The sequence below is a fragment of the Streptopelia decaocto genome, assembly GCF_964273445.1.
Source record: "Streptopelia decaocto genome assembly, chromosome: 6".
Taxonomy (NCBI): Eukaryota; Metazoa; Chordata; class Aves; order Columbiformes; family Columbidae; genus Streptopelia; species Streptopelia decaocto.
The window spans coordinates 8,264,878-8,276,817 of NC_138660.1; the positions used below are offsets into that span (position 1 = coordinate 8,264,878).

Below are 11,940 nucleotides of genomic sequence, written 5' to 3' on the forward strand. Positions count from 1 at the left end.
TGAGAGAAGAACCATTTTAAAAACTGACTTTCAGATCTGTTTAAATGTTTAGAACCTTGCATTTTAAATCACCTCTTTTGCTACCAAGCGATTTATTTTTATTTGCCCTAGAAAAGGTTTTTCTCCTGTGCTAATTTTGGAGGTTTTTTGTAAGTCGGGACGTGCAGTACCATGTGAGTGGCATCAGTTCTGTCTGTCACAGCTGGTCGTATGTCTGGCAAGGAGCTGGTGAATTATGTTTCTTGCACTTATTGGTGCCTCTGCTAAGGCCACATCTGGTGGTGACATTTATGTACTAAAATCCACGTGGGAACTGGATTTACCTCACATAAAGTACCTGCAAAAATAGCCATAAGGCAGTAATTGGTTACTGCTTGCTTAGGCTGGGTCTGAAATGTCCAGGAGGTAAAAATTTCCTGATTTTGGGAGAGGTGCCTGGAGCTCTCCCATTCCCTGACACACAGACCTTCAACGATCGTGCAGGATTTGACTGTAGCTCTCCTTGGAGTTGGTTGTGGTTGCCAGCAGAGGGCAGAAAGAGACTTTAAGTGTGAAGAGATTTATTCAGCCGTAGATGTGTGGAGCAGAAATAGTGAAGCAGCAATGGCACGTTAAAGCTTCTCTGTAAGTTTGAAAGGTGCTTTTCTTGTTTGTTTCTGTAGAGTCTTATTGTTCTATCTTGTCCCATCATTCTAGTATAGTCTTGATTTCTTCTGCTCTACTGCATCAGGTAGGGCAGTCTCTTGATTTGCTGAAGTTGTTGAAGGACGTGCTGCTCTGTTTGTGCAATGTAGAATGATGACACAACAAGAGGAAACACTGAGTGATAAATCTGTACTGTGCCTGCTTTAACAAATGTTGGCATCTTCATTTATTTTCTACTTTTCTTGAAAGGCTGTTCCTCTCCCTTCAAATAGGAAATTATTTGATTATTATAATGATGCTTCTAAGCAGAAAATGGAAAGGTTCGTGAAAGCACCTGGATCCAAGAGTTGTGATAAAACAGGAACAGAGAGGGAGAGAGTAAAGAAAAAAGGTGTCAGGATTTCTAAATGGACTATAAGAGGCCTCACTATGTAATAATTAATGCATGTGTGAAGTTCGTACTGCAATATATAATTCTTCAAGGGACTGTGAAAGGAATAGGAGTTAAAACTGCATATACTTTGGTACTTTCTGCAAAAGGATGTAAGAAAAGACCTTCTGTGAACACAGAGGAGTAACTGCACCCTGAAGGCATTTTTTTAATTTGGACTTTGCTGTATTGGAACAGTTGTGCCATTTAAAGAGTGTGATACCTGACTGAGCGAATACGCAGGAAACTTTTGCTTGATACAGATTACTTCTCTAAAATCCTAAATCCTCTGAGTGTGAAAATACGGAACATATTATTATGTATGTGCCTAAGATGTGATGATATGAGCTTTTGCAAGTACACCTATTTTAATTTTAAAAAGCTCAACTGTATGAGGTCAGACCTCCTAAATAAAAGCACGCTACGTTCATTTGCTACACTGAGCTACCTATATTTGAATGCAATTGAGACAGTGATATGTTTTTAAAATATCTGCGATTACTGACTGGTCAAAGCCCCTCTGCACTGCAGTGAGTTGCAGACTGGCGTGGCACAGCACAGAGTTGATATGGATGTGGCTGCAGTATTGCACCCAAAACATAATCCAGACTGATTTCCTTCGCTCCTTTGGGGAGCTGGAATGTGAACGCCCGAAGCAGGTTGGTAAAGAAGATGAACAGTTCGACCCGCGCCATCTGCTCCCCCAGACACACGCGTTGTCCTGCAGAACAAAGGGGAAACGTTGTATAAAGCCAAGTTCTGAAAAATAACTTCAAACAAAATTCTACTGAGTTCCATCAATTCTGTTACTGTAAGGTAATTATTTCTCATTTCCTCCTGCAAGGACAGAAGGTGCCTTTGGAGGTAGGGGAAGCATTTCTTTAACTGAGAATCCGTATACTTCTAATTATGTCAGCTGTTGGGGTTGGTTGTTTGTGGGGTTTTTTCTCCCACTTTCCCTGGAGCGCATGTGAGATTCTTCCTTTTCATTTTTGTTCTTGTTCTGTCTGTCAGGTTCTGGAGATGTAAATGCTCAGATCATATAAACAGAAAACAACCAGAGCAAGTTAAAAAATGTTCAATGCCTGGGTTGAAACAGTAGCCTAAGTTAGTTGTCAATTCATGTAAACTAGTGGACGCTTGGTGAAGAAAGAAGACGCTAAGTACCTGTTTTGCAAATATGATTTGGGAATTTCCAGACAATTCGGGCAAATGGTTTTAAAATCTGCAATTACTGGTTTTGATCTGACTGCTTTGTATGTTACTTAGTATACTATTTTCTTTTTATCTACAACAAATTTATACTATCTGTCATAAAAAAAACCCACACTCATCTGTTTTCCAGTGTTTTTATTAACTATACGTTTTAATTCTCAGTAAATAGTGCCAGCTTCCTGGTTTGTGCTGCTTTCCTTCATAATCTGATCAACGGCAAAACTGGTAGCCTAGAGAATCTCCAAGTTATGTTTTCTACTGCTTTTCACTCGTTTTTTTCCTCCTGTGTCTTTGTATCACTGCATTTTGCATTGTAAATCAGGTAAGTTGTACAGTGTACTATGCTTTTGAAAAGTTAGAATTTTGTTTAAATATATATGTATTAATAATATATATTAATAATATATTATTTTATAATATAATATATACTATTATATATTATGTATTATTCTATATATATAATAAAAATTAATATATCTAATAATATTGTGCTGAAAAGACTGGAGTTTGCTTGGTTTTCTGGAGATACAAGAGAACCTGTTGCTGGACTATTACTATAGGATTTGAGAGACTGAGGTTTGGTTTCCTGCTTTTATCACAGATTTTCTTCGTGTATTTTGACAAAACTTTTGTCTCTGGGTTCCCAGTTTGTAAGGTGAGAATAAACAGATTTTCTGATTTGAGAGTGTTATCAGGATTTAATACATTAGGGACTAATGAGCTCAGATGCCCTTATAGCAGGAACTGTACATGTAGCAAGGAGAGAGCAACATGTCTCTTAGCCGTACTCATCCTCTGTTTGCATGTCTAAGAAATATAAAATGCAAGACAATATTTGTGGCTCTTAGAGTAGAACACCTAACTTTAAATCTTTGTGAGAAATACATTTTTATAAAAACACGTTTTTAAAAACTTTAGAATTTAGAAAAGGTGTGTCTAGTCTCGCCGCCAGACACAGTGAACAGGAATATTCAAACATCGGGGCATCACCTGCAGAGAAAGGTAAGAACGCCTCTTTGTTCACAAAGTTGCCGTCCAGATCAAGGAAATGATTCGGGTTGAACTTCCCGGCGGTGGCCCAGTGCTCGGAGTCACACACCACAGAGTGCAGGTTGGGCAGAACAAGCGTGCCCTGCAAGAAACGGAGATTATATTTTCCGTGCATGATTGATTCTTTTTTTTTTGGACATTCCTTCTCCATAATAGATAATATACCATCCTATGCCTGTGTTTGGATTCAACTCGGTCTTCTCTTGTGCACACCCAGGCGTGACAAGCCCTTGTATCTTCTCTTTGTCACAGCACATTGCACGTTTGCCGTTGGCTTAGCTCTCTTCTGTCAGGACTACTGAAGGGTCTTCATCTCTAAGCTGGAGTGGAGTTTGGATTGTTTCGCATAGTTGTCAGGCGAATCCTAACACAGTCCTTCTTGTTATTTTTGGTTGTTGGGGTTTTGGGGGGTTATTTTGTGTGTGTGTGTGTGGTTTTGGGGGGTTTTTTTTGGTACTCTTCACTGAATCTTTTTTTCCATCAAATCATTTTATGCTTAGTATATTCGGGGCATTTCTACCCTGTTTTCCTGATAATAAGACCTACCCTAAAAATAAGCCCTAGCATGATTTTTCAGGATATCTGAGGATGCCCAAAATATAAGTCCTACTCCAAAAATAAGCCCGAGTTATACTTGAGTAAAAAAGTCAATTTAAATAGTGTCCAGGCACCTATACATGTAAAAAAGTAACTTTGGAGCAAAACTTAATATAAGACCCTGTCTTATTTTTTGGGGGGGAACAGGGTCAATGTGACTGTCAGATCTGTCACTGTACTGAGCCGCCATGACCTTAAGCCTGTGCGGTTTGTGTGTTTTTGTCAGGGATCACCAGAGGTTGCTCCAGGCTGCTCCCCATGTGTGCAAGTTTGCTGGCTTGACAACCCTTAAACCTCATTTCTTCTTCACTCCTCTGAACATGTTCTGCTTTGATTCCCAGACATGAGCTGTGTTTGGCTCATGGGAAGAAAGACTTTGGTTTTCCCTATGTGTTTTTTTGCTATTTGTGCTGTTTGTGTTCTCCCAAGCTAATGCCACTAATGCCATAGAAATATTAAATATTAATAACTCAGAGCTTAAAGAATCATGGAGGTATTCTCTGTACCTTTTTAATGTGAAAACCCAGCAAAGTTGCATTCCTCACACATTGTCGAGGGACCCCGACAGAAGTGACGTTGCTGTAGCGCAAAGCCTCATGAATCACAGCGTTAGTATACGGCAGCTTTTTACGGTCTGCGTAGCTGATGGGATGGGAGGGTTCCAGAACAGCCTCTATCTCTCTGTGGACCTTTTCTGCAGAGAAATGAAAATATTCTAATGTTTTTACTCCCCCCTCTTTTTTCCCAACAAATTTCTGTATGAGTATGGTCCAAGACCGGGCAAAAAAAGAAATTACGTTGCTATGAAATGCATTGGCATGTGGTGTGACTGCTTGTTGGTTTCAGTTCATCAAGAAGGTGCATATCCCCAAAGCACCAGATGGTCTCTCACTTCAGTCACATCCCACTCAGTGATGGGGATAGTGCAGTTCTATGTTTCAAAAAAAGGATTAAAATATGAAATTACAGGTGTAATTTCTGTTACGTTTATGAGTACACATCAGACCAGGTACATTTTCAAAGCTTTTGCACTTTGAAGGTTGATAAGAGACTAGGTTGCATATGGGATGTCTTTAGCTTGTTAATCTGTCTTTGCCATCCCCTTCTAGTGAGAGAAACCAGTGCTGGTGCTGCTTCTTGGTGAACTGGTGGGGAAAGCATGTTCGTTTTATCAGTTAAACTTTCATTTTCTAGATCTCAGTTGTTGATGTACCACCATTCATATTTACCATTAAGGGTTATTTTGATGTATTGCAAGTGATTGAGCTAATCCTTACACTTTAATGATGTTCATTGTGCTGTGATGTTGAATGCAGTTCTCTCTGATAATGCTTTTGCTCACCTTGTATTTCTGGGTATTGTACCATATAGAGCAGTGCCCAGAGGAGCGTGGTGCTTGTTGTTTCTGTCCCTCCCAGCAAAAGATCAACCACAGTCTGGACCATATTGTCTTTATTAAATGTAGAAGTAGGGTCATCTTTGGTCTGTAGGGTATATTCACAAGAAGACTATGAAGTGGATAATGCCAGACATTTCATGGGTCATGTAGAAATTGTCATTATTTGGTGAAAACAGTGAGCTGCTCACCAAAACAAAAATCTTGGGCGCTAAACAAAGTATGCATCTAAAATGTCCATAGTGGTTATTTGAACAGCAAGTATTTGTAGTAGGCACTGAGGCCAGGGAAGGGAAAGTGTGACAAGCAGATACTTACTTCTGTTATTTGAGCTAGGTAGAAGTCAATGAGATCCTGTGGATCATCTGCCTTCCGTCTCTCATGAGTCTGGACCTCCTTCCTAACTAAATTGTGCATGAAGTCGTTTTGTGCAAACACCTTCTGATGAGGTCCTGGGAGCCGGCGCATGAGCCACGGGAAAGCATCGTACATCTGTAATTTTAAACAAAAGAGTAGAAACATGAGCTCCTTTAAATTGAGAACCCAATTCTGATTTCCTACTAAGTCTGTGAAGTCACTGCAATTATGGGCTCCTAATTAGAATGAGGGGCAATAGGCACAAGTCAGAGAGAGATTAAATACTGGGAACAGGTTTCCCAGGGGGTCTGTGTGAAACCTCCATCCTCGGAGCTTCAATACTTGACCAGTCAAGTCCCTAAACAACCTGATCTAATTAGGCCTGCTTTGAGCACGGAGCTGGATTAGTCGACATGCAGAGATCCCTTCCAGTGTAAATTGTTTTACATTTCTAAGAGGGATTAGGAAACCTTTACATTGCCCTCTAAGTGAACTGGCACTGAGGAAAACTTGTTTGCTGTTTCTTAATGAGCTATTAGTAAGATGCAGCAGTCTAAATTGGTCTGATCAAATTGTTGGTGTTCAATAACCACAGTTTCGCTCCTCAATGGACAGGCTGAAGACTGACCAGGTGTAGAAGCTGATTTGGCCTCTCAGACTCTGAAGGCTTTCCTCCGTGTGTATTTGTTGGGGGGAACAAGAATTATCTTCATTTCTTCGTGTTGAGTATGCTTTGTGGATGGACCTCAGTCTCTAGATCTGCTGGGAGAGCCCTTGTTTTATTTATGGCTTGTGATTAGGAATCTGTGGGCCAGTGCAGACTTCTCCATCCCCATCAGCTGCCCAAAGTGTCAACATTGTCTCATAGTGGTTATCAGGTCACAGGAGAGCAGGAGACTGATTGTATTTTACTTTTTGGATGCATACCTAATAATGCAGCAGGGGCTTCTGAAAATGGGTGAATTGGAGGAACCGAGGGCTGAATCTGGCTCACAAGCACATTTTCTCAGCCTTGATTTTTACTCTGATGTGGGTTTTTTTAAGGCATCTCTGTATGCAAGTGTTGGAGAACCTGATGGTGTTACAGAACACCAGTGTGACAGAATCTGCACACCATAAGCAATAGCAAGCTTTTCAAGAACGTAAAAATATCCTTCTTGACGTGATGACATGGTCACCTGTATCTTATGGGAAGTTCAGAATAACTCAGACCTTGGTGGTGATATGAGTTACATGAGAAGCAAGATCTCTTCTCAAGAGAGTAGGACTCTGAAGGTTTTGTTCTCATTAACTACTCTTCTGCATTCTCAAGACTAAATGAAAAATTGTAAAAGTTGATTTCATTTTAAGACTTAAGAATCTTACATACACGTTACTCTGCAAATGGTGACTCATTTGAAATACAGTATGTACTTTGGAAATCTGAAAAACTGATAATCTAGAATTTAAATTTTAGGACACACAATTTACTGATATAAGTAAGGAATATAAGGCAGTAATAACATAAACAAGGTATGTATTAACTTATTACTGCCCAATGGCTCACAGAATAATGGTGTGGCAATGTCTGGGAATAATCATCATTGACTTTTAATTGGTTTGTTTTGACTTGTCAAGTGCAAATGCATTTTAATGAATAAGAACAAGAAAATCAGATTCTTACCCTGCCCCAGACAGTCGCTTGACAGTAGATCACAACATGAACAGCTTTGATAAGCCTGACGAAAGATTCATCCTCGCTGGAGAAGCGATGACCGAAAACAACAGCACAAATTATATTTGCGATAGCGTGGACAATGCAGGCGTGGGGGTCGAAAGGTTTACCTGTGGGTACAGGAGGTGCTGTGAGTGTTTCTGAATAGGCTGCAGTGAGAAAAATGGGGAAAAGGAAGACTTCTTCTATTTGCTTTTTAATGGTAAAAATAATAGAAGACCAGACTACTTCTAGATAAATTTCACACAAGTAAACTGTAGTTTAATACATATTAACTATGGATTTTAAGTGCAGGGTATCTTTATTTTCCATCTGCTTTTTACTCTTGTAAAATACAATGATTATCAGTTGTGAGAAGATAAACATTAGGCCTCTTTTCTGTCTTTGATGTGTGGTTTGGATTGCATGAACACACAAGCAATTAATTAGAACATACGCCTTCAAATCCTAAGGCAGATATTGCAGCTTGGCAATTAAAAAACAAAACAAAACAAACCAAACAATCCTTTAAAAAAAAGTAATTTCAATGTGACTAAGAAATTACAGCTTCTAAATGTTTATCTCCTTTTTGTTTTCAAGTACAACTTAACAATTCAAATATGTATATATATTTGTGTGTGTATATGTGTATATAAATATAAATATATATATAAATATATATATATATATATATATATATTTCCCCCACAGGCTGAAAAGGCAAAATTCACATAATGGAATGGAAAGCAGCTGCCATTAAAAAGGGTTCCATCCAGAAAACATTAAGTAGACATTTCCATGGCAATGGCAACCATTGAATTACACTGCTATGGAAAATGGTGGATTGCGCATCTCTGACTTCAGTCCAATGCTTGCACTCATTCTTGGAAAGAGTAAAGACTGTTACTGAGTTAAAAGTTGAGGCAGGATTGCGCGGAAGGTGAGGATTGGGGCTGTACAGGGACTTGGGGTCGGTAGTTTGTTCATCTCTCACAGTTTAAAGGTCCGAATGGGCTGCTCTCAGAAGAGGGACGGGCGCCTTTGCTGTGTCTGGTGCAGGAGAACCAGACGGAGACCTTGGGCAACTCCTCCGTGTTTTCACATCAGTACGGAATGCCATGCTGGTGAGCGATTTGGCTGTTTGGAATATCTATATTTAATTGCTTTATTTTGGCATCTTGCTAAAATTCTGTTGGTCTCTATTTCATCCAAAACATAAGAAGTTCTGCTGGGCAATGGAATGATACATTCCTTGTGCCGGGGCTCTTTCTCTGCCAAATCCTAAAGACCTGCTGTCCCAGAACGACTCGCAGCAGGTCACAAATTGTGTATTTTATGGAGAACAACATAGGGTTTTTCTATACTCCTTGAATATTATAATTATTACCAGCTGTCCCCAAGACTCTGTTGATAACAAAAACAATTTTTACAATCTTTATTTAAAAAAAACAAACAATTTTATATTGCCGGCTGTGCAGACAAAACATCTTTTGTGAAGAATGCAATTAAGAAGCCAGTAGAAGTCCTACTAATATGGAAAATATCTATGTTACTTGTAAAAATGTATTGTGAAACTTTGACTCCCATAATCTACTCCATTTCAGGAAAAGCTCTAGGTGTTATTCTTGCAGTGAATTTACCTTTAGTGTTTGCAAAGGCGTCCACAAGGTGACCGGCCTCTGCTTGAATTCGATGCTCCAAATTGTTCTGACCGAGCGCCAGGCTTCTTAAAACCCTCATAGCAAAGCGTCTCTGCTGCCTCCAGGTGTGCCCGCTTGTCAGAAAAATACCTGCAGGACACAGAAACGTTCATTTCCTTGCTGGGAAGGGCAATCCTTGCCCTGCAGGGGGCAAAATTCAATTTACATTGGGTTACATTGCACTAGCAAAGAAGATCCCGTGATTTCAGATACTGACTCCTGGTCCCTGCCGGAGGTTTTTATGACTCCAGCTCTATCGCTGCTTGTAAATGTGACCCTGGAAACTGAGTGGTGGGTTTGGTAAGGACAGAGCAGCTTTAGCTGTACATCTCTTCTACACGAGCAGTCATCAAGTTTAGTGATAGAACTGAAGGGCAGTTCTGGGCAAATATTCCTTTGAATCTACTAGGAAGAAAAAAGTCAGTAGTATGCTTTATAAGAACCTAATTTCTTATTTTTTTGTCTGAACATATGAGCTCTACATGGAACCTTTTTACAACATAAGCCCAGTGGTGCACTTGTATACCAGTAATTCATGTATGTATATATAGGAAAGTGTCTTTCTTCTTTACATCTTGTTAATATTTCACTATTATGTAAAATCCTGTACCTTTCTCGCCCATCATATCCCTGTAGAACGGGGTAAGGGGTCTTCCAGAAACTTCCTCCGCGTGGGTGACGATGCCGTCTCTTACTGCCCGGTATCCGTTCAGTACAACCAGGGGCGTCTGTCCCATCCACAACGTGTAGATGTTTCCGTAGATGCTGGTTAACTGAAGAGTTAGTAACAGCAAATTAAGAAATGTAAACCAGGGAATGCATACACTTAAATACTAATTTTAAGAGTTTTCTGTAGGTGTAACTAAACTCGTTTGCTGATATCCAGTTGAATTTCAGAAAACTGTGGCCTTCTGCTGTAACGTGCTTTGGGGACAGAGGAATAGACACTAAGGACACGTCTCAGAAAACCACCTCTGAAAATGTCACAGAAACTGAGGCCTTCTCTATCAGCTCAGAATCAGAGTGAATGAACGCAGGCAAAATTCCTGAGCTATTCTGTTTGCTTTATTAATGAACCAAAGTTGTTGTATTTTCTTGCCTCTGACTTCTGAAGAAGGCGAAGAAATGTGTTTGCATTCTTTCCTATAGCTTCCATGTGATTTTTCTTATTTTTCTCTATTGCCCTTCCTCCGATCATGCTTGTATTTTTCCTTAAAACAGCTGGAAAAAAGCTCCTTTTAAAATTAGTTTTTATAGGTTTATGAGGGCATCATGCTGTCAGAATAATAGCAGCCAGATTCTCCTGCTTTGTTTTAGTAATGATCTGTTTACTGCAGATGAAATCTTTTTGCTGTACAAAGAAGAGACAGTTCAGAGCAGATGTTTGGTCTTCTAATGGAGATCAGACCACTGGTGCCCTGGAGATGTTCCAGTGACACTGGTGTCAGGTAAAGAAACTTCTCCTGGGGTGGTTCACAGGGCTGGATATCAGCACAGAAATAGAGAATGAAACTGTGAGTGGAGTATCACGCAGTATTTGTGGTAAAGTTATGCACCATGTTAGTTGTATCCAAAAGAGAAAGAAAACAGCAAGGAGTAAAGCGATTATGGTGTTTATTACTATGCAATAATTTTCATAATGCAGAGTCCCTGGGTTCTTTGAAATTGGCTGATAATCAAGCTTGAGGTTTAAAAAAAAAATTAAAAATTCCAAATTTAGACTGTTCCTATGCAATGTACCATTTAAACTAGATTCAGAGCGATTTTCAACTTCAGAGATAAAGAAAATACCTTAGTGAGAGTTTCTCGGCGAAGTTTGAAGCGCAGCAGCCACAGATTCCCGATGACGGGGAGCGGAGCTGGTCCGGGGGGCAGCCGGCAGCGCAGCCACCGCAGCCTGAGGAGCTGCCAGGCCAGCAGAGCCACCGCCAGAGCCAGGAGACACCCAGCAGTCCCCATCACCTCACCCACACTGCAGCTGCTCACTGTTGGTTTGGAGCTGTGCAGGTGAGTTTGCTTCCACAGCAGTCAAACTCTTCCTGAACAATGTCTGTCTGATTCACCCATCTCTCTGTGACCATCTCCGGTTTCCCAAGCTGGAGTTCTCAGAAAACTGAAATACGTTATCCAGGGGGGTTGGCCAAGCCACACCTCCTCTCCTTTCTGATCTCTAATTGTGATCTGTCTCTTTTTCCATTTAGAATTTTGTTTCCTTCTTAGTATCGATACTGAGTCTAAATGCCAATTATTGATCAGTTATCCAAGGATAAGTGTTTCACATAATGGTGGCACCTCATGCAGTTTCCTGTGGTTAAATGTGAAAATACTGAGGGTGCATCACTTCTTACCTTTCTGAAATACTAAATTATTGTGTTGTTTCTTTTTATAGAAAAAGAAACATCCTGTCTGTTTGGTATGGTCTTGGAGATGAAAAATAATTTAATTCTTGAAGTATAAAGCTAAATTAATGTCTTTAAAGGTGTAATTTAAGTGTTAGAATATAACTTTTTAAAAAAAAATTATTAAATCCTTTTTAAAAATCTGGGTGGTCAGGCTTGGTGAGTGGGCCACTGATTATTAATTTATGCTCTGTAACCTTGTTGTTTTCTAGCTTAGTGTTTTAAGGAACCCATAGGTTGCTGTGCCCGGGAGCAATCAGAAAACGAAAGCATTATTATAGAAGAAAACTACATCCATGGAGACATTTCCCTATAGCAGTTGCTTGGTGTCCCCTGTCCGCAGTAAGCAGCAGTTTGCTCTGAGGTTCCCAAGCGGTTGCTGCTTGAAGCAGCCGCTGCGGTTTGCAAAGACGCGGTGTTGCAGTGTCTGCCCAGCTGCGCAAGGCTGTGCCAAAAAC

General features: G+C 40.1%; 1 protein-coding gene across 1 annotated transcript; it reads right to left on the reverse strand.

Moving 5' to 3' along the window:
* Window positions 1–734: 734 nt before the first annotated feature.
* LOC309440839 (cytochrome P450 2J6-like) lies at window positions 735–11,234 on the reverse strand. The gene is made up of 9 exons (XM_082055005.1): window positions 10,875–11,234; window positions 9,694–9,856; window positions 9,024–9,173; window positions 7,354–7,514; window positions 5,652–5,825; window positions 5,280–5,421; window positions 4,444–4,631; window positions 3,281–3,422; window positions 735–1,796 (listed from the first exon to the last, which is right to left on the reverse strand). The coding sequence occupies exons 1-9, from the start codon at window positions 11,040–11,042 to the stop codon at window positions 1,585–1,587; spliced, it is 1,500 nt and encodes a 499-aa protein (XP_081911131.1). The 5' UTR covers window positions 11,043–11,234; the 3' UTR covers window positions 735–1,584.
* Between the last annotated feature and the right edge of the window lie 706 nt (window positions 11,235–11,940).

Excerpts from the sequence above, each read along its gene's own strand:
- LOC309440839 (XM_082055005.1), bottom strand. The coding sequence starts at position 11,042 with ATGGGGACTGCTGGGTGTCTCCTGGCTCTGGCGGTGGCTCTGCTGGCC. Across the intron at positions 9,174-9,693 it reads GGATATGATGGGCGAGAAAG|GTATTTTTCTGACAAGCGGG; the intron begins GTACAGGATTTT and ends TGTGTCCTGCAG. Across the intron at positions 7,515-9,023 it reads CGCCTTTGCAAACACTAAAG|GTAAACCTTTCGACCCCCAC; the intron begins GTAAATTCACTG and ends CTGTACCCACAG.